Source organism: Notolabrus celidotus, chromosome 5, assembly GCF_009762535.1.
Source record: "Notolabrus celidotus isolate fNotCel1 chromosome 5, fNotCel1.pri, whole genome shotgun sequence".
Lineage (NCBI taxonomy): Eukaryota > Metazoa > Chordata > Actinopteri > Labriformes > Labridae > Notolabrus > Notolabrus celidotus.
In genome coordinates this window covers 12253112-12276561 of record NC_048276.1, presented here as the reverse complement: position 1 = coordinate 12276561, position 23450 = coordinate 12253112, and the positions used below count along the sequence as shown (strand labels likewise).

Below are 23450 nucleotides of genomic sequence, written 5' to 3'. Positions count from 1 at the left end.
GTATATAAAAAATAACTTTATTAAAAATGTATATTCAAAAGAAATATTTAAATTCATAAAAACGGAGTTATCTGTTTTTTCAAATGGACTCCTCTAACCATTACCCTAACCCTCACAGTCACAATAATACTGGTGTGTAACACTAGAAATGCGGTCCAAGAATTGCGGTCCTGAAACTGCAGCCTCCAACTCTGCAGACACATCATTTTGGTGCAAATGGGGGCGTAATGCCCAATGTCACATTATGTAGATGTAGTATCGTTTCCAGACAGCAGTGGTAGTCCTGAGCATTGCAAACAATTATGGCTGCTAAGCGAGGAAGAAGAAATACCGCGCCATCTTGGATTTACGTATCTCATAATTAACTGCACCTGGTGCTGTTGGCGTATCCATCGAATTCAACAGCCCCACAGGTGGCTCTATTTCCAGCTTTGTATAAGGAGAAATTCCATGGCCGCTCCTGTAACTGAGACCCTGGACCATTACAGGGCAGGGGACGTTTGGTACTAACAGAAGGCTGTTTTGTAGCAAAAAACACACTGGAGCAGGTCCAGGCTCTGTAACTAGGATTGTCAACTGTCCCGTATTAGCCGGGACATCCCGTATATTGGACTAAGTTGGTTTGTTTCATACGGAACCTCAATTGTCCCGCATATCGACTATTAACTCTTGTAAATACAGCAGACTGCGCTCTCTTAGATCAAATAAAACGGCACGGCAGATCATGATGTGCCAATCACACCGCCTGTCATCCAATCACAGGCCCCCTCACGCGCATCAGTTGTATACAACGCAAATGCGCAAAAGTCCTGCAAAAAACGTGTGGAGAGGATTTTCTCTCTGATGGCCATTAAATGGTCAGACTCAAGAAACAGATGCAGCACAGAGCTGATCAAAAATGAACTTCAAGTATCTGTAAACTGTGACTTGTCATGTAAGGACTTCTCTCTGGCTGTGCAAAAGGACAAAAGACTACTTGAGTCAGTCAAGAGCAGCAAAAAGTACATTTGGTGAGTCATACTCCTCTTTTGCATTTAATTTTTCTTTTGCCTGTTTTTTTTTAAGTAAAAGCCAAATTGTGGTTTCTTTGAGGTTTATTCATATCAGGTTACATAATGATACAGTAAGGATTAAAGGAAATATACACACTTCCTGCATCTCCAGTTGAATCAGAATATGAATATGCTGAATTCACACATCATGCTCACACTACCATGACACCATGCACCTGTCCCTTATTTAGGAGTGAGAAAGTTGGCAACCCTAACTACCGGAAGGAACTCTTGCAACAGAAGAAGCTGGGTCGGACATGGCAGAAACTCCATGGAGCTGGTGGGAGTTTGGAGGGAAACTAAATGGCTAAATGGCTTTGCATCTTTTACCGGATTGAGGCAGAAGCTTTGTTGCAGTCGGATATAAGGGAAGAGCTTCGTCTAAAGGTAAGCACCACATTTCCTCTACTCTGCTGTTTAATTTGGTTTGGTAATTGGAGTTCTCACTGTGTCAGGTATTCTGGTTGAATAAATTATCACAAGCATCTGAGATATTTTTTCTAATCTTAACACTACGCACTCATAACATCTTATACACCTTGATGGCTGGTTTCTTGATCAGTTGTTTTGATTAGCCTTTGAGTTTTCCTACTGCTCTTTTGATTTCAAGCTGTTTGTGAAGTGGAGCTGTTCAAGGTGCTGAAACTGTGGTGAGACTGCATCAGTCATAAGAGTTTATCTCACTGTATTTGCACAAACAGTTTGAACGTTAGGAGCTATTTTACATTTTGGCCTCAGATCAGCTTATGTTGTCACTGAACTGTAAGTTGGAAGAGTTGTGTTTGTATAAGGCACATAAGCTGTTTTTTTGTAAATCTGTGTGATGAAGCTCTTTACTGTACTACATCATATGCTTACATTTCCTTTGAATCTTGGAAGTGAAGTATTTTTTGAAGCTGTGGGATATACTGTGGTATCTGATTTATAGCTCTATATTACCATACCTGCCAACATTGGACTGTGAAAAATAGGTAGATTTTCTGGAGTATGGTACAATGATTCTATACACAGCAAACCCGTCCATATATAACCCTGAACTGCACATTAATACATTTAATAAACGGATATGTAGGTCAAATACTTTAAATATCTCTTAATTTCAAGGGTTTGCTGTACAATATGGCAATGAAAACATACAAAATAAAAAAAAATCCATGTCTTACAAATATGACTAAATTCCTCAACATGTGGAAGAGTGAGCCACTGCAGTGAGGAATAACACACACATGTTCCAGGTAGAGGGGTTTGTGTTGACACCATATTTTGATGTTAATACCATTATAGTATTATTTTCATACAGTTTTGAATGCAGGAGTCTCTGTGACACCAATCTACACCTCTATGTGCTTTTTAAAGTCATTTATCTGGGTCCTACAACTAAATGCTATCTGACCTACAGTAACCTCTGCATCCTCAGCCTCTGCGGCTTTCTGCTCTTTATTTAAAGAAGGAAGAGATTTCCTCTGCATCTCCACCTGAGGGTATCAGGTGGAGCAGTGATTTTCAACCACTGTGCCGTGGCACACTAGTGTGCCGTGACAGAGCGTCAGGTGTGCCGTGGGACATTATCAAATTTCCCTTAATTAGTCCAAAAAAATATTATTCATATACTGCAAATAGTTTGCCATGTAGTGCGTCTGTGCCTGCAGTGTAGTGACTGGTTGAGTAATTAAATACTTGTCCATGTACTGACCTGCGCTATCCATCCACTGGGTGGCAATAAAGCTCACTAATGACATTGTTAATTTAAGACAATAGAATTAATGATGCGTGCGTGAGGTGTATGTGACGAGACGTAGGCGTGCAACAGCGATGGATAAATATTCAAAAAGGTAAAATGAAAACTCCAAACAGGGCCCTGGACAAAATTCTAACCCGCATGAAGAGTATAATATGGGTGGTTGAAAAGGCAACTTTTATGAGAAAAAATTACAAAAGTGTCTGCGAGAGCCCTCAAAGCTAGCTACTTAGTAGCTGAACTCGTAGCCAAATCAAAAAAAGCAACACAGTGTGTCAGAGACATGAATACTACTTGCAAAAGCCATTTTAAATAAGATGCTTTGCCCTGACGCAGTTAAAGAAGTAGCCAAAGTCCCTCTCTCAGATATATAGATTCATATATTGAGAGAACTAAATGTGTCATTTTGTGAAACTTTTGGTTGGTGGTGTGACTCAGAATTTTTTTAATGTATGAAACGTGCCTTGGCTCAAAAAAGTTTGAAAAACACTGAGGTAGAGTTTAGTGTTTTAATAACATCACCTGTGATATTGTGATAGTGACACTGACAGCACTGTCATCAGATTCACACAGCTCTAAACTCTTCTGATGAACTTTACAGAGGATGCTGCGTTGTTGCAAGTCACAACTTAAGTTAGCTAACAAGAACAGGACAGAACCACTTTAATGAAGGATGGATCAAATCTTTAAACAATGCAGAAGTTTGTTGAACTCACAACACTTCATCTAATGAACACTTCAGCTACCAGATCTACCTATCGCCTGGTGTCTGCGTTTACCTGCTGTCAGAAACGATCTCATGCAGCGTCTTTTGGATCAAACCATCTACAGGGAGAGGAGGGGTGGATGTTTTTGGGGGGTTTGAATATAAGGCTCAAGTAGAGGACTTCTTGAAAAAATAGTTGAGGGACACTCATTTGATTGACATCAACATGAGAATAAGTTAAAAAGCGGTAGACTCCCGCCTAAATCGGGAGTGTTGGAAGGTCTGATATTACTTTGCTTGTGAAAGTGTACACCTTGGCTCCAATACACAGGCTCCTTTGTGGCTCCTTTACCACAAATTATTGGTGTGGCATGGAGGCTATCAGGTGAGGTGTTAATGAAGCCCAGGTTGCTTTGATAGCTGCCTCAAGCTTGTCTAAATTGTTGGGTAAGGTGTTTCTCATCTACCTCTTGACAAATAGGAGGCAGTGGGCAAGTGAGTTGGCTGGCCTAGCTGAGTAAGCACAGTTATATCACAGTCAGCAGACTATTTCGTAGTAGTTTGGGGCTGTTGGCAGTGAAAGGAAGTCAGCACCTCTGTACAGTTTGTCAGTAAATGGAAGTATGCGGTGATCTAAAATCTCCTGGTAGACAGCTGTGTTGACTTGATGAAACCAGAGCTGGGAACACATCTGTTAATCCAGTATTGATTATCAGTATTGCTTTAAAACAAAAAAATCACTTTTACATGTACATTAGTTTGAAACCTTCAACTTCGGTCAAATCAGTTTTATTAATCATCATCATTTTACCACCACTGACTTCACTATGATCACATAATACCAACCATGAAGAGGAAAGATGTTAAAACTTCTCGTCACTATGTGGCATCAGTGCGCCACTATGTGACTTGTATTGCAGGCGTTGGTGCGACAAAGAGACATACTGAGAGAGAAGAAGGATCCAAACCCTGCTATTACAGGGTAAGATGGATCACAGACAACTTGGTATCATTAGTTTGGATAGAATCTTTATTTGGACTTGGATCGTGTGGACCCTTTTTATTGCAACAAAGGGGGAGCAGACTTTCAATACGTTTTAATGTTAATGTTAACTTTTGTTAATCCTGAACAGAGTGAACAGATTCATTGTTATCTCTTAGACGTTAACTTCAATAAGTTTAATTTTTAATTTTCTGTGCCCATCTCTGGATAAAATAGTGAACCAATATCAGCAGATGACACGGCACCAAAATCCTCACATACTGGAAACTTCACACTGGACTTCTGCGCCTCTCCACTCCTCCTCCAGACTCTAGGATCTTGATTTACAAATGAAATGTTAATTTTACTTTCATCTGAAAAGAGGACTTTGGACCACTGAGGAACAGTCAAGTTATTTTTCTCCTCAGCCCAGATAAGACACTTCTGTCACTGACTTCACATTAGGAATACACCAGTTGAAACCCCTCTCCTCGAGACGTCTGTGGTGGCTCTGACATCTGGAGCTCTCCAAAGTTCTTGAATCTACTGATCTTGACAATCCTCTCAAAGCTTAGTCATCCCTGTAACTTGTGCACCTTTTCTGCCCTCCAGGCAACTTTCCTTTAATATGCTTTGATGCAGTGATTTATTGTCCTCTGGACGTCTGTCAAGTCATTAATCTTCCCATGATTATGTTTACTTAAACTAAACTGGACCAAGAGAAACATGGTATCTGAATGTTAAATGTGACGTCACTCACAGCATGTAATCCATATCTGTGTCCAAACGCCTGTTTGCTTAATAGTGAATACATTATTGAAACACATGTAGAAAAGAAACACATCATCTGCTCATCAGCTGAGTCTGTCATCCAACACTGTTAAGGATTAAACTAGCACAAGGCGCTAACTTGGCAGATACTGTACCACCCACGGGCTGATGCTGATCATTCACTAACAAGTTAAACAAATGTTGCCAATATCAAGTCTTCCTTCCGGCTCTGTTTTCACTGGTCTTAAAAATTAGCACATTTTGGAAACTTAGCAGCTGATACAGCAGCCCCTCTTCCAGTTGATAACAGTCTGTGTGCAGTGAATCACATGAGAGACAAAGTGGGCACAGACTGGGTGTGATCTGTGATCATTTACTCCTCAACTGTGAATCTTACTACAGCGTTTTGTAATGTTGTGTTTAAATGTCTAGAATATTGTTATTGTTTCATATTCAACCATCACACATACCAGTGTATGATCAGTATCTATCATATATTTACTGATTCCAGAGCTTAATGATAACTTCAGGGAACTTTATGAGTTTCCCTCTCAGTCATTTAAGAATGTAACTAAAGTCATCAACTTCAGCCATCTCTTCTTCTCTGTCTCATCACAAAGATAAGTCAAAAATAGGCTAATGAAGGCTTTTTATCTTCTAATAACAGTAGGGACCACTGCACTGCAGCATATTGAAAATGCAATATGATAGCGATATGATATGTTAGCAGCTTGGACCCACAAAATGTTTTATATGGAGGTGCAACGCCACCAGTTAACTGGATTTATTCTGATGAATAGAAATTTAATCAATTTAATCAGATTTGTAGTTTTGCATTGTTTGAGTTGTAGGCCATAAATACAAATTTAAGATAGAAGAAATAGAAGAGACATTTTTAGTTTGCAAGTATTAAGATTAGAATATATTACCCTTTCCCTTTCTTAATTAACTGACTAAACTATTATCCTGTAGGCCTATAGCTCTATAATAACTTTTTCTCATTTATTCTTCCACATTTTTAACATTTTTGTTGTACATTTTGATGCAGACATTGTGTTTAACTGGGAGTCATCAGGTTGATGGGTTTCATGGGACTTCCTTCTTAGTAGTTTATCATTCATTAGGATCCATTCATTTTCTCTATGGACATTCAGTGAAATCACGTGAGTCATTCTTAATCTGTACTAATTACATCAAGAGAATGAACATACAACTTCGCTTCACTCACATGACTTCAAAGATTCTCATGCATGTGCTTCAAAGGATCATTTGAAGTCTAACTCCTGTATTCAGGTATAAACATGGCCTAGTATTCAGGTAAAAACTCTGCTTATTAACAACTAATTTGAAATCAGTCTGCCTGAGGTGTCTACAGAAGTTAGAAGAAGAGTTACTTCAACTGTCTCAAAGCAGCAAACTCAAGGTTTTCTACTCTACAGTTATTTTTTTCCAGTAATCACATTCACTGCCAGGTGAAAATGGATAATTATCACTTTCAACTCCTCCTTCTGCAACTCCTCAAAGTCTTTGCAATTAATCCAATAACAGAAATCCACTACTGGACTCCAACAGGGCTTCAGTAAATGACCGGCTTTGATTAAGAAGATGTCAATACAACAAGAATGCTACAAAAACACAGACCCTCCGAGACACTTTTATCAGTTTCATACTGCAGAAATGAAGCTTGCTCTATGTTTAGTGTGAGACCTGATGTAGAAGCCTCTCTTTGGGTTGCTCCTTAGCGTCGTGGTCCCAGAGCCCATGCTGCTGTTCATCAGCTGCTCTCTCAAGTCATGAATCTTTGCCTCAAACCGGCTGTACTCTGAAAAACAGGAAGAGTTACTCAGTTACATTTTTTGGCAAACACTTTGACACTTGTGGCGTGATAAAAATGCTTGAATCCAGCAAACAAACATCAACAAAGTCAACATAAAACATAAAACTTGAATGCATTTGTGTTTGTTCCTATTTGTAGTGAACAGCTTACAGCTCCTGAAAAATAGTTTAGCAATTTGAAATGTGGTATTTGAACTTACATCAACATTTGAGGTACATTTAAGCATGTTTCTTTTAAAGAATTGATGCATGTTTGATATTTTTAAAATAATTTAAAAAAAAATAAAGTATCCCTGTAGTTCTCCTGGGTACCACTAGAGGTAGTCTTTCCAACACGTTGAAAACACTGCTATAGAGTAAATAGTAAATCATAACAGAGCTTTGAATAAGCACATTTATAGGAAATGTTAGATTGCTCACTAAAATTATAATTTGTTACTTAAGTGAAAATGGTAATGAAAGACACCATAACATACTATACTTTGATCATTTGTATAATATAAGACATGAGACAGCTCTGATTCTTCTTTACCATCAGGCCTGTACTGAGCTATGATGGTCACCGTCTGACCAGCATTCTTCAGCGCAGCAGCGGCCTGCTCATGTGTGGCCATACGCAGGTCCACGCCGTTCACCTACCACACACACACACACAAAACGTAACAGCATTAACAACTACAACTGAAAAATCACTTGGCACAAACACCCACTGTGTATTAATGTGTGTGACAGCTTTATGAAGATAAAAGATGCTTTACACTGAGGATCTGATCGCCCTTGTGCAGCTCTCCGCTGAGGTCAGCTGGTCCCCCTGCCAGGATGAAAGAGATAAAAATTCCCTCTCCATCCTCTCCGCCAACTATGTTGAATCCCAAACCTGTGGAGCCTCGATGGATCAAAACTCTGCGAGGATCCCTTGAAAAAAAAAAGATGGAGAAGGGATTAAAATGTTTTATATTATCAATAATACCATACACTACAAAAACTTGTAGTACAAACACAAAACTGCTAATCCTACCACTACAAATACAGCTAATATGAACACTCCTGATAATAATCAATGTACAGAAGGATTAGTTGTAGAATCATGGTTCACCTGGGGATGTCATCATCTCCCATCAAGCCATGCAGGACCGGAGAAAACCGACTAGGTGAGGTGGGAGTGAGGGCTTGTGGGTAATCTGATCCAAGATAGTTAGGATGACTTAGTTCAGTATCCATATGAGAATATGCTGAAAAGGAAACAGAGCCAAAAGAGTTAGAAATGACCATGCAGGATTTTTTTTTTGTCAGAGGTATATAATATTTTATCTCAGCTCAATGACGGCCTTTGAATAAAATAATATACTGGAAGAAAGTGATGTTTTCTCATCTCATGAAAGGAGATAAAAAGAGTAGTTTGGTATTTTGCTTTAAGGGCACACTTTCATCAAGAAGGCAGAGGAGATGTTTGCTTAGGTGAGGATAAAAACCTTGAATGTTTCACCATAGCTTTGAATCATCTCTCAAATCCCACTTTGCTCTTAAGTAGTTAAAAAGAAAGAACATCTCTCAGCTCTATTTCTGACTCATTTCTGTGGGTTAGCTGTCTTGTCTGTATCTACTCAGAAGTACTTGGTGAGCATGGGCTGATTTTGAGCTAGCTTTACATTGAAATTCAGGGTGAAAATGGACACATTGTGCACATTTCATTCCACACATGGAGAGGAGCTTACTGCTGGTGAGGTCTGGGGGGTTGTAGGAGTTGGTCAGGTACAGGTTGTTGGGCTTGGCCACCCTGAGGTACACCACCTCGGCTGTGTTCTTCAGAGCCCCCACCGCATCCTCATGCATCACATCTTCCAGACACACATTGTTTACCTGTGGTTTGAAACACGCAGGGATACATGTCAGGATCTCTCACTGCAGTTTACAAGGTGCAATGTGAAATGCAGCTGAGTGATTGAAAATACTGGATCGACTCTCACACAATGACACACGTATATGTATGTTTATGAGGTATTGTGTCTATATGGGATTAAGGATCTATCCCAAACACTCCCCATTATTACAGTTGTGTTACATCAACAAATTAATGTTGCTCAAATCAGAACGTTGACATTCTTTAATTGATGAAATAATAATTAAATTATGTTATTACTAATAAAAAACTAGAATAAATGAACTAAAGCTGGGTTCTTATATCAATGACTTCAATTTAAAATCATAAAAAATGCCAACATGAACGCAGTATACTAGAAATATTATATTTAAAAAATATCTATAAATTGATAAGCATGGATCAGAATAGATGGAGCCAACATAAACTACTATGTAATTTTTGAAACGATTCATAAGAACCAGGCATTTTGACATATCCCATTTTGAGATGGAGCATTTACTCAGACACCATTTAGTAGGAACCAAGCACCATTTTGAGGTTGCTGGTGTTGGGCTTGCCGTCAGCTCTGCTTTGTTACATTCTCTCTGTTCTCCAGCAGATGGCAGGATTGCTTCTTGAGAGTCTCTCTGGCATCACTACATTTTCCACAACATTTATCCCATCCTACATTTATATTACCATTTTAATGGAAGTAATTTAAGGCCGTAAAAATTACAGCTTAAATTTCTTGGCTCTTGATACATCAATGCTTTTCATACGTAGAAGTGTGTGTGTGAGTAAATGTCTGTGTGTCTGTGTGTTAAATTGTGAGAGTCTGAGGCTATCAGTGATGTGTGGGAATATAAATCCAAATGCTAACAGTTATTACATTTGAGTGACCAACTGCTAAGATCTTGTCCCCGATCTGCAGACGGCCATCTTTATGAGCCGCACCGCCTTCGATGATCTTGGTGACATAGATACTGTTATCTCCTGGTATGTGCTGGTTCCCCACCCCTCCAGCAATGCTGAAACCTAATCCTGGGAAAGGAGAGTGATGAGAGAGCCAGAGAGAGCGAGCAAAGAAGGTATGGGTTAACACAGAGCAGATTTTCTAAATCCAGAGGGCACAGCTTAGCAGGGTATAAGGCTCTCTTAAGAGGTGATCCTGTACACCAGGCTACGCTTCCACTCACCTTTAGGCCCTTTGATGAGTTTGATTTCAGTGACTTTCTCTGCTGCTGGTTTTCTACGGAGAACATAAAGGCGGACGATAGCACCTGCCTCCTTAAGAGCCTCGACAGCTTGGCTGTGTGTCACCTCTCTTACATCAACATCATTCACAAATAGGATGCAGTCATTCACACTAAGAAACAGAGAGAGAGAGAGAGAGAGAGAGAGGAAAAACACAGAGAGATTTTGTTTTGGTGAAGATATTTGATGAAATCATCCACTGGAGGTGGTTGGGGGTCAGTCATTCTTCAGTCATAGCTATATTTGGGATCAGTTTCAGCACAGACATCTGGCCTTTCACCCCTCCTCTCAGAATCCAATATCAGAGATAGCATTAACCCCACTTCTATTGATTGAGTGAAAGAGCGGCTGCAGCTTTAAATGTGTGACCTGTTCTTCACGTTGATAAAGACTTGATATATGGAGTGTAAGCGAGCCTGTGTGCTAAAGAAGAGCTGATTTCCATGCAAAAAGATTTTGACAGAATAGCTATTTTCAGTAATACACATTCTCCCTCAAAAGTGCCCAAAACCTCTACTTATCGCTTCCTCATTCTTGTGTTCAAATTGATTTCACGGCTGTGAAAATTATAGTGTGTAAAATTGTGTAAGACTGAAATAATTCTCGAGGGGTGCGAGAGGTTTAGCTGAACAAATGAATTTTGCACAAGTTTGACCAGGAAGCTATCTTCATGCTTTCTCTCATTTCTTTACCTTCTCTGTCTTTTTCTGCATTTTAACTCGGCTAATGGAGAGCTTTCATGTTTGCAGTCAGACCAATCTGATTTTCCCACAACCTCACTGAGCCAATCATCTCTTTGCAATCAACCTTAAAAAAGTAAGCTGCTATTTAAGGCAGTTATGAAATCATTATGTTCCTCTTACTGTTGCTGTTAGCTACCGGGCGTATATATTTCAGTTCACTGCTGCTCTGTTTGTTTCAACGGAAGACTAAATGCCCATTACATGACTACCTCCCTTCAAAGTGATTGGAATAGTAGAGTCACATCTCCAACTAATACCTCTAAAACTTGTCTGGGCGATTATTCGATAATAATTATTGTGACATCATTTTTCTCAATATCAATATAACATGTTCAATAAAAAAGCGATATATTTAAACCTGTAATCACACCCAACTAAACCCCCCAATTAAATATACTTTCAGAATGTAAAGGAAGAGCACGGGGACAACTTCTGCTGTTCATTTCAAACGCGTTTAATATCCACTGCGACTGTCATGAATAACCATGATGCATTCACTGCACTGTGGGAAACTATCACTCTAGTAATCTTAAAGGGGAGTGCACAACTCGAAACAATACTCTATAAACTAAATTAAATTAAATTATGCACATTTTCTCAACCTGAGAAAAATAAGAATCTACCAACTAAAACTTCCCCCAAATCTCATCTTACTCAAAAGACCTGCTTCCTGTTAGTGCCGTCAAAAATGATGGATTCAAGGCTCTAATCCAAAAATTAATTCCAGATATAAGCTAAAAAACTGTCTGGTTTCTTCAACTTTCACTTTCAAAAATCTGCCTTTAAATTTAAATGAAATAATGATTGATATTTATCATGATAATTAGCGATATTAACTGATATGAAATATGTTATCGTTATAACATCATTTTCAATATCGTCCAGCTCTACTTTTAGTGCATATTGTGTCACATTTATAAGCAACGTTTTTCCTGATTGAAATGAATCTTTGCAAAATTTCTGCTCTCATTATCTGCATCAGCGTTTAGAACAGGACCACTACTCATCAGTCCTTCCACTGAGCAAACTAGTTGTCCAACTCCAAACCTCATTGAATCTAGAGTTAGATTTTTCTTTAGCTGTTTCCCTTCACTACCATCACAGTAACTCCATCTTCTTCAAGAGATTCTATCAAAGCCTAATGCACAACTTCTCCTGAAAGTGTTAGTTTTATATAAATACAGATCATATAGTAAAAAGTTAATAAACATATTTAAACATTTGATAATGCAAAAATTCAAGAACAACTTTCTTTTCCACTATCAAGTAGGGATGCACTGATCCGATCCTGGTATCGGATATCGGCTAGATCGGGCTCAAAAAGCTAGATCGAATATCTGTGACAAGGGGCCGATATATAGTGCTGATCCATATGGCAGGTCTATTCATCTCAGTTCTGTGTTTACAACAGCCATGTGCGTCTCCTACATCATCAGCGCCGGCCGGTCTGTGCATTTTTGCCCGGTGGAGCATAATTGAGGATAACTACAGAGGCTCTGCAGTTTAGGTGCATGTCACGCTTCTGCTAACAACTCCGCCGAAATCTTGCAACATGTGCAGCGGTAATGTTTTCGACCGATGGCAGTCACGCTGAAAAATAAAATGGGAGCCCAAAGGAGGAAGTTTACGTCAGCTGTAGCCTACTGCAAAGAAGGAAGGAAACCTTCTATTAATGGATTCAAAGTGTGAAAAAATAGACAGGTTATTGGATTTAATTGTTCCAGATCCTTGAAATTTTGAGGGATTCCAGCCTCTGGTTTAGCACTTGGAGCCCAGGTACAGTTCACCATCAAGTCAGAAAAGCCTGAAGTTGCCAAAACATGATTCTATCCTCACATTAAGGAATAGAGATTGTTAAATCAATACCAGGATCGTATCGGCTAGTATTGGTATCAGCAGATACCAAAGCCCAGGTATTGATATCGGTATCAGGACCTAAAAAGTAGGATCGGTGCATCCCTACTATCAAGCTTTTCATTTTGGTCCCACTCTCCTCATTGGTATATTCAGTCTTGTTACTAACATCGTAAAGATAATGGCTGTATACATGCTGCAGAAAACACTCCCAATCAGCTACTCAACCACTTAACCACACTTTCATAAACCTCAAAGGGTTCTTGAGTCTGATTTTCAAGTATTTTTCATACATCATAGAGGGGATTGAGTCATAGTGTGGAGGAATTAGCCTAACAGAATCTGTTAGTGGTTGAATCATCCAGTAGAGATTGCAAACAATCCCAAAACAACATGTAGTCTACAGTATCTCATATCGGGTTCTGTACGGCTTTAAAGGCGATGCATGTTTTAAAAAGCAGGAGTAGTAACATACTGAGTATTTCCTCAAGATTAATGTGTTATGTTGTCTGTAGCAGATAGCTAAGGCTGTGAAAGAAAGACTCTGCATTCAGGCGAATATGTGATCTCTTCAGGCCTGCTTTAAACTTTGCAGACATTTGAGATGGACATTTGTAGGTCATCTGTAAAGAGGAGAATAAGAAGGAAGCCTTCATTGTTGTTTATAGTTCATGGAAAATTCTGAAAAGAACACAGACAGGGCTTTTTTTTCTCCTTTCCCTCATCATTCTGTGCTAAATGCTTAAATAGGTCATTTTTTAACACATAAAAATTGCACACCATGACATAAATGTATTATAATCTCAGACACAATGGAGAGGAGATATTTGCTGAATAAAGGCATCCAGGGCTTAGACAAAAAAAAGAAGAAGTTCAGGTCCTGATGTGACTTTGATGCTAAACAGGCTGAACAGTCTGTAGGCTGTAGTTCTGCAGAACAGATCCTTGTACTTAAATTGAAGAGTGTGCTTCTGTTGTCTAAGTGTGTTTGCTTGTAGAAAGTTTCCTGCTTGTCTGTATCACTAAGTTTAAAAGAAGATCGAGGCAGGGTCAGGGTGAAGAGTGACGGTAGAGCAGGATCTGTAGTCTGCCCAGCCAGGTTTACTCAGTGTCTTTTCTAGACCGCATTAAAACATGCATGCAGGCTAGCAGTTTGTTTATTGCTGCTAGGTGTGTGCAGATTTACCTGAGCCTGCCATCCTGAGCTGCTGCTCCTCCAGGTATGATTTTGGTGATGAAGATGCTGGGGTCGTCGCCCACGTGGGGGTTATCTGTTCCTCCCGCTATGCTGAAGCCAAGGCCTGAGTTACCCTGCAGGAGAAAGAAAACAAACAACACATTATTAATCCCATCACAAGCACTTCTCTGAGCAACTGAAGAAGAGCTATAAAACGTCTCAAACGACTGCAGGAGGGAAAAAAAACTTGTTCTCACACTCACTCTCTCCAGTGTGATCTCCTCGTACTCGATTTCCCCTTCTGTTCCATTCACCTGTCAGGTGGGAGTGTCAGTTTATTGTCATTTACACATTATTTAGTTCTATAGGACACTTCCAGTCAGAGCACTTGAACACAGGTTTAGATTCACAATAAGTAGTGTGAGTAAAACAAAACATTGGCTGTTTTTGAATCGGCCTGCTACATACTACCTACTAATGTAGTAGGCAGTAGGTACTACCTACTACATACTGCGTTTGAATTTAGTATGTAGTATGACTGTTCTGTTCAATCTGTGTTGCAGTACGCTGGGCTAGACGTCACTGAATTTCCTGTTTTGAAAAGTGGAAGTAAACAACGGCCAAGCTGATAGCAAAACTGCTTCTTTAGCATCACTTATGATTTAAAAATTTAGGAAGTGGTTTATATGGAATTTCTTTTTTTTTTTCTTTTTATTGTGCCATAGAACATTGTCATTACAATTACACATTATTTAAGACACAAGTACATAACAAGCATACAACACTCTTTTGAACTCTTTCAATACACACTTATATCTACATTTTATTCTCTATGGACTTGATTTTCTCTTTTTGAGGCAAAACAAAAACTATAAACATCCAGAGAGAAAGTACCAAAAATAAAGTAAATCAAGCAGTATCAGCACTAGGCCTAATCAACTTTGGAATAATACCAATAAAGTATTAGGACACAATGAATTAAAGTGAGTTACAAGAATTAAAGTAAAATAGATTGAGAATAAAATAAAAATAAAACACATGAATGTTCCTACAATGCACCTAATCGACAAAGTCAAGTCTCAGAGGTTTGACATATTTCACTCAATTTGCCCAGTGTGATCTGGACACTTCTAACCTTAAATTTAAAGAGAAAGTTACCTTTTCCATTCTATAAATCTCTATTGTCAAATCTGGTTTATATGGAATTTATTAATTTTCACAGCACATAAAAACTGAGTTCCCCCCGGTCAAAAAAAGAAGATAAAAGAAAAAGCGGAATGAGCGCTGTGCATTGTGGGAAACTGTACACTGAGGCAGACTGGTCCGATGTATACTGTGAAATTTCCCTGAATCAGTAGACATCCGGGGAGTTTTGGCATACTGCAGATTTGCTCTTGTTCACATACTGCTTACTACCTACTGAATTTTGGCTAAATCAGTACGTACTGCTAGTATAGGAGGCTGTTCGAAAACAGCCATTGTCTGCATACTACCTGACTGCCCATAAGTTGATGAATACAGCATTGTCTTTCTAATCAGTATTTCTACCAATGCTGATCTAAAAAAATTGATCTAAATGATCCATCTTGAAAGACATACTGTATTTGTTGACCATTGTTGTACCTCATGGTAAATAATAAACTACTCTTTTATTTTTTAAAAGGCCTTCTGGCTTAAAAATCTTCGCTACACATCAGTTTTACTTCTGCAATTAAGCAAGTCTCGGAGGAAGAGGGAATTTAAAGAACTTCAGGCCTCACAGTTTTTGGTGCTGACCTAGAAAACAACTTTATTTATTGCTGTAGTGGTGCAAAAAAGACTACTCTGTGATCTAAAGCTTTTCTCTGAGAAGACACGTTCTCTCTTCTTTTACAATTCACAAAAATGTCTTATAGGCTTAAAGAAACACAGATATAGCAGCTTCCTTTTTGTGGATTGTAAGTTAAACAAGGGGAATCTTACTTTAATTACAGACTACAATGAATTACAGTTATCATTAAGATTGAAATAACAGGGGAAAGATGTACCTGTATGCTCAGGAGAGAAAGGGAATTACTGATAGTACAGGCTGAATATAGGCAGTTCAGTTAATCATGTGATTAAGCCTAACATAATAATACAATAAAGGAAAGATTAAACATAATCCTTACATATGGGGAGCCATCGAGTGTGTCGGTGTTCACCACCACTGGAGGAGTATTTCCCTGGAGGCAGAGAGAGAAGAAACATTATTAATAAATGATGGCAGAAACTCAAAGATGAGGCAGCTCCTGGACGAGCTCTCAATATGTCCCAGAAATGTTCACTCACAGCCAAGAGCCATTTTAGCTCTAACCATGATAACACTATTCTCATTCTGCTAAGGTTGTCACTATAGTCTGACGGATAGAGTGCTGTTGTAGAGCCATTTGTTATTTTCCACCCAAGATGGACACAGAAATAATTCATGCCAGCCCGAGTGGCTTTTCCAAGCTCTTAATCTTCAGTTTGTCCAGTGTAGTTATTGGTTTAATTACAGTTTAGCCTGGATCCAGCGACAACGCTTGTTATGAACATCTGCCTCCTGCCCATCAGTCGTTTCCAGACAAATCTCTGTAAGTTATGTGCAGATGCATTGGCAGCACATGGAGCCTCTCTCAGCTCACTTGAAGTATAGAGGAGAAAGGGAGCTTGAAAACAAGGCAGCACAGTTGAACGGATTTTATCAGAGACTGTAATGTCAGCCTGCCTGATGGTCAGAAAATGTGGTCCCTGAACATAAAAAGCATCAGTTGTGTTATATATCACAGCACGGCAGAATGAAATTACTCATCAAAAGCATAGTACATAAAAGACTAGAAGAGTAAGGGAGTGAGGGAGAGAGAGAAAAGAGAGAGAGGACAGGATTTTATGGCATTGATATGATTTGGGTTTACCCGTCGGGATTTTCCTCATCTGAAGTGTGACAGTTAACCTCTACAAGCTGTTCTGATTCCACTCCTTTTATAATGCAGTTTGTCTTCCAATAACATCCTTGCACTTTCAAGGATTCACTTTCATCACCGAGCGTTCTGATGTTTCCAGGATGTAAACACAGCGTTATGTACTGTACACTTTGGAGAACACAACCTGATTTCCCCATTGGCATTCCTGTCACTGTGCTGTACCACGCTGATTAGCATGGGAAAGACCTCGGCATCAAAAGTGCTTACAGAACTGCAACCAGCAGCATAAAATCAGCCCGCTGACCTTCACAGACCCGACAGCTCCGACACGCACAAATAAGCACACAGCCACACAACTGAACACATTTCAGCTTTTAAAAAAAAAAAAAATCCTCATTCCTCACCAGAGATCTTTATGTGATGCAATATAAAGTTATTTTTACTCTTGGTGTGTTAGTCTGAGGGATGGACACTGTCAAAGAGGAATGAGAAAAGCTCATGGCTTTTACAAATATTACATTGATTCATGTTTTATTGAAGAACATAAACACCCAGTTGCAGGTATAAAACTTACCCCTTGTTAAAAGTAAAGCAATCTAATAGAACAGTCCAACACCTCCCCTTCTTTTAGGTTTTAATGCTGTTTTTTGTGTCAGAAGTGCTGTTTTTGAATTACATTGCATTACCCTGACAAGTGGTTTTGTAATTTGTATCACCATGTTTGAATTATTGTACAGCCTTCACTATGGGTACACCTTTTAACACTCCCGTTATGTTGCGGGTCAATTTGTCCCATTTTCAGGTTCAAAAATCTTAAGAAAAATGTTAAAGGTGACATATCACGCTTTTTTCATCAATATATATTGGTCTAAGAGGTCCCCAAAACATGTCTTTAAAGTTTATGCTCAAAAAAACACTTTGAAATCAGATTTTGGCATACCTGAAATGCCCTCTTCTTCAGTCCTCTTCAGAACAGTCTGTTTTCTCTCTGACCACGCCCCCTCAGGAAGTGGATGTGCCTCGGCTGTCCAGCACGTTGATCTAATGTTAACATGTTGGCTGAATATACACGGCTGCTCAGAGATCACGTTACTTCAACCCTCTGAATCTGATCCAGAATCTGATCCTGACGGAGAGGCGCCTGTAGCAGGACCTTTCTGAAGGATTGGTCACAGATTTAGTGTTTCTTGTTGTTTTATTTGTCAGTATGTAGACGTGTGTCTTGGTACACAGCTACAGCTACGACATGTAGCTATGTAGCTATGCTAACTAGCGCTAGCACTTATCCATGGTAAATAAAAATCATCCACTAGATCTTCAAATCTGCAGACGTGGGGATTAAAACCGACCTTTGAGTTTATTAAGACAGCCTACAACTAGCATGCCTCCCTCCTAAGCTCCTTGTTACTACACATGTGTGCAGGTAATGAAAAATGGAGGGGGGATTCAGTATTATTTTATACAGTCTATGGGCTGAACAAGCTCTGAGCTCTGACTCCGTGACAGACCGGATATTGTTGTTACGTAACAAAAACACGGAAGTCTGAAACGGCTCGTTTCACACACATTTACAGAAAGGTGGAGAAATCAAAACAGGGGCAGAATGGATTGTTTTCATTCTAGGGGGGTTTGTAGACATGCCAGGGACACATATTTCAGGTAAAGAACCATTAAAAAGTCGATTTTGCATGATATGTCACCTTTAAGTATTTTTTTGGCTGGCTTAATTAGCACAATCTACATATAGAACAATTTAGCAACATCACTTCATAAAAAATAAAAATAAATGAAATGCCAAATGAAATAATATAAATATAAACAAAACTCTAACTCATGTAAAACTATTGTATTTATATATAGGGCTTTCCAATGTACATAAAACATTTTTTACATGAATTTTCACAAAAGTTATCCTCATTGAACCATGATCTGTGAGGATTAAAGAACACCATTGCACTAAATATTGATTTAAATGGTTAGTAATGGAGTAAATAATTTGATAAAAAAATGTTTATTGGGATTTTTTTGGGCTTCTGACACTTTTGGATCATAAAATATCCCCTGGGTCAAATTGGCCCAGGAACATTATTGCTGTCCCTAAGAAACGAACATAACAGGAGGGTTAACATGTGAAAAATGAGTGTATAACCTTGTTTTCCATACACCACCCTCCCTGTGCTCTAAGGCCTGTTGTCACCATCAAGGAAGATAAATGATGCTAATTTTAGAAGCCATTATAAAGAATAAATACTTATCCACATGTGGTAGAGAAACAATGCCAGAGCTCTGCTGTTAGTGCATGCTGCTCTCTTACAACAGGCCAACAGATTGCTGCTGAACATTACGTCAAATCCATCCTCATCTAGAAACAAAAATAATGAGTGTAGCCAGCAGAAATAGAAGCCCAGAGCAGGCAGTCTCTCTGCAGGGACTTTTGACAGAGCCCTCTCCAGCTCTTGTCGACTCCGTCAACTCTTTTGACGTCAGAGTTGTTAGGATTTATACTGTTTGGCTGCTTTTTGCCCTCCAATATTTTAACAGCACCTTTTCCAGCTCAGCTGTCCTGTGCCATGTCTCTACAGGCAGCACCACCCTGCATCCACACCCAGACCAGACATCTCCTTCTCGACGGACTGATATGCAACACACTAGGTAACTGAAAACCCACATTCAAAGGCAGAGGAAACTCATTTTTGAACCCTCTTGTTCACAGATTTGTCATTGTTGTCTGACTCTGACTGCACTGAGGCAAGGAAAGGAACAACAGGACAGTGAATCCCTGAGTTTACATACATTTGAGTGTTGAATAAAACCTATAAAAATATTTTGAGTCTAGCATTGGATACCATACAGCCTCTGGTGAATGTCTCAGTACTCACTTTACTGCACATCTACACTTACAGGTAGTCCGATCGATCTGCTTTGTGTGTGTGTGTACCTTCAAATGATGTTGATGCGAGCCTCATCACCTATTCTGCACACGCTCACATCCCTCTCAGTCTGATGGACGTTTTTTGTGGAAAGATTACAATAAGGCCGATATTATTGACATCTACCTGTTTAGTTAAGCCTAAAGAATACTGAGAACAAGAACCCCTGTCTTTGCCTCCTCTGCTGAGATGTGTGTGTGCACAATTTCTTTAATATCACCAGAGGGGGTGTGTGAGCTAGCGCTGCATATGAACCTAAGGTGGCATTAGATAAGCAACGCTGCACGTCCTGCATACTTTACAGCAGCAGCAGCAGCAGCAGCAGCAGGAGAGCTGTTAACACGTGAAAGCAATCCAATCAAAAGGCAGGATGGAGACCTCTACTAAAATACGCAATGTCAAAGTACCCGGAAACGTTTTGAGCATTTTTAACAAGCGTTATGTCCAGTGTAATGCCCATTTGTGTTTCATGTAGTTAATGACGTGTGATTCGTGTGCGTCAGGTTGAATGGATGGTGATTTCGCTGCCTCTGCGCGAGCTCGTGTGGGTTGAAGTGCAGGATGTGACAGAGGTTAATTTGGATGCCACATTATGCAAATTGCTCACTTATTGGCTCCTTATTACATCCCACCTTTCATCTGTAGAGTGCAGCAGAATATGGTTGCACACTTGTATGTGTGGGCTGTGGTGATGTGGAGTTGGTGGGTGCCTACAGCTCCAGGTTTGCTGGAGTGTTATACTAATGAAAGACACCATTAGAGGAGAACTCACACACATCTGTACCTGCAGGATGCAGGATGACACACACAGGAGTGAGTAGTCCAGAAATGATTGCTCAGGCTGACTGTGATCACATTATTTAGCACAACCGTGGCATTGACCCAAGTTTTCTAATCTGTTCGGATAAACAATACCACGTCTTTGTACATAAAAGCATACCCTCAAAGCACTTTTTCTCAATCTCCTGAGCGCAATCATTCTTTCCTGTAGATTTCTAATATAGATAAAGATAAAAAAGAGTCAACATAATTAAAGCATGCTTACCAGCCTATGATGTCGATGATACTTGGCTTTCCGAACATTGTCGAGGAACCGGCTGCCCATCTTTTTGGCGTACCACACCGACATAAACATTCTGCTCCAGTGGTGAATTATAAATCACGCCTGATACTTGGAGCGAAGCCTGCTCACCTCTCAAAATTACATACACACCCACAAAGTGTGTGTCTGAAAGAGTTGGAGTGCCCTCTCAGCAGTACCATGATAGCATTATCGCAAAGGGTGCCATTTGGTCTAGGACCTGCCATAACAGAACCACAGAGCATCCAGATTGCCCCAATTAACAGACTATTTTTAAACTAACACATGCCCTTTCAGCTTTGCGTTCCTCTCAGTTTGAATTAAACACCAAGATAGTACACGTTAGACACAAGACCTTTCAACACATGGTAATCATTTTTATCCAAAATCACAGAGAGCACGGTCTCATTAGTGGATTCCTCTTGCTGAGTCGTTCCACAGACTCCGATTGAGGTAGCCCTAAAAATCCTCAGAAACAGGAATCCAGTTGTAGAAATCACTCATTGCTGATAAGGCTGGGCAGAATCAGAGATCAAGCAGTCCTGTCTTCAGAAAATCCCCCATCCAGAGTCAAAATGAGCATTCCCAAACAGATCCGTTCAGTCCTCATCATCTGTGGCAGTGGACTGCGATAGCCTCCCTACTGCTGGTCTGTGCTCAGCAAGAACGCAGTTCATATTTTCTGCTGCCACTGTACTGTACCCCTCCCACCCCCGCCGCTCAGGAAAAGAGGAGCGGGCAGGAAAGTTTGATGGCAATTACTTAACTGTCTCTCTGTGTAATGTCTGCCCTGACCGTGTGAGAGTGGGAGGAATTATACTTTGGCTGAACTTGGAAGGACAAATATCTCAGACCGGTCTGACTCGTCTTAGGGAGCACTTGAAACTGAGAAGCTGTTGGCTAAACACAGTGCTGGCAGAGAGGCTGGTGAATTGTATCTTGACATCAGATCATTATAGTTTATCATCCAGTCTTTGTTTGTAATACATTTAAAACAAAGTTTGTAGAGTTTTTGCAAATCATACTGATTTCACACATAATGGAAAATCTTCCACAATGAACCTTTCATGTGAAGGAAGGCTCAAATATCAAACATTTTGGCAGGATATTTCATTTAAAATCTGCTTTTATTGCAGCTTTTCTTTGTTTTTAAGGACAGAAAAATGTTCACCTTCTTATCATGATCAAACGTTTTGAAGCAGTGATAATCTCAAACCTGCATAACATTCATTACAGTCCTGCACAAGCCTTAAAGCCTGTTTGCTTCCAATGAATTCAGCACCATGGACAGAACAACACTTGGACAACATTGAGACAACATTGCTGTTTCCAAAGTGTAATAATTGAAATGTGCAGTTAGCCTTACAAAGCTTAACAACTGCTAATAAAATCTAGATAAAGAGAGTCCTCATTCAAATCTGCATTTTTCTTGGAATGGCAGATGGATCAGCAGGCCTGTCTCATATATGCACACATGAACACACAAACGGAAGCCTGCACACTGAGCAGCCTTCTTATGTAAGGACATGTTGAAGGACGAGCTGTCAGCTGACGCTCTCAATTTGTTAAATAAAAAATCCTTGGTCTATCTATCTAATTTTCTCACCCTTCATATCGCAAGGCCCTCTCTATCAGTCTCACTGTGCCATTCAGCATGAACAGCTCTCTTCTCTTTTTGCATGCGTATATTTTTTTCCTCCTTCTCTCCCACCACTCCTTCCCAAAGGACCTGAGCTGCTGCTGCACTGTAATTACACCGAAGCTGCAGGGACATATTTAAACATTTATTAAAGAAAAGTAAGGAGGACGGAGAGAATGAAGATGGAAACCAGATACAAAGCAGACAAGAGCGCAGAGCAGAAAGAGAAGGCGATAATGGAGGACTCTGGGAAATACTATGGAGCACAGTAATTGAATCCTTACATTAAAAACAACTGCTTTCCTGCCACATTGAGGTGTTAAACACAATACAGATGTGTTTCGTTTGAGGAGGAGTAGAGTGGAAGTGTTATGCATGGGAACGGCTCTGTTGTTAGAGGAGAAGAGGAAGTGATGGGCACCCTTTTGTTATTAGAGGAGACAGAATGTAAGATAAACTGGGTGGTGGGTTCTGCTGTAAGCACTTTGTGCCCACTGGTCCCCTCACTCCTGGCTTGTCGGATGAAAAATAAATGGCAAATGTGTTATGTAACGTTTGCAGTTCAATAACTCCAATCCCTTAAGATAAATGTACCTCATGCACCGGAAAAAAACACTTTCCTTAAGAAAATTTGAAGACAGATCCCTGTCAGGGAAAATGTTCAAGCCCTGCCTCTGAGGTAGTTAAGGGAGTCACTCACACACTCGCACACACATACACTCAGAGGAAACATTCTTTTATGTCTCTATGTGTAATTTATGTGAAATGTGAAAGTATCCTGAAAAATGAATTCAGCCAGGCTTAGCTCGACGATTAGATGCCTTTGGGATTCACCGCAAAGTTAGGGAAATTTTTGCAACACTGGTGGTTCGAGACCTCAGACTCATTAGCTTTGCAGAGTT

At 39.7% G+C, this 23450-nt stretch overlaps 1 protein-coding gene and 1 long non-coding RNA gene across 2 annotated transcripts in view; one reads left to right on the top strand and one right to left on the bottom strand.

Moving 5' to 3' along the window:
• LOC117812181 (disks large homolog 4) overlaps positions 1–23450 on the bottom strand; it is a 60321-nt gene that overhangs the window by 7273 nt on the left and 29598 nt on the right. The window contains exons 4-13 of the mRNA XM_034682805.1: positions 16125–16178; positions 14238–14288; positions 13984–14108; positions 10143–10312; positions 9836–9987; positions 8801–8945; positions 8182–8317; positions 7844–8000; positions 7618–7720; positions 6957–7071 (exon numbers count right to left, since the gene is read on the bottom strand). Coding sequence (XP_034538696.1) covers positions 6957–7071; positions 7618–7720; positions 7844–8000; positions 8182–8317; positions 8801–8945; positions 9836–9987; positions 10143–10312; positions 13984–14108; positions 14238–14288; positions 16125–16178 — 1208 coding nt within the window. The remainder of the gene's footprint in view (positions 1–6956; positions 7072–7617; positions 7721–7843; positions 8001–8181; positions 8318–8800; positions 8946–9835; positions 9988–10142; positions 10313–13983; positions 14109–14237; positions 14289–16124; positions 16179–23450) is intronic.
• Positions 959–19658, top strand: LOC117812182. The gene is made up of 4 exons (XR_004631157.1): positions 959–1010; positions 1244–1439; positions 9878–10034; positions 19481–19658. It is a non-coding gene; the product is annotated as an uncharacterized LOC117812182 (long non-coding RNA).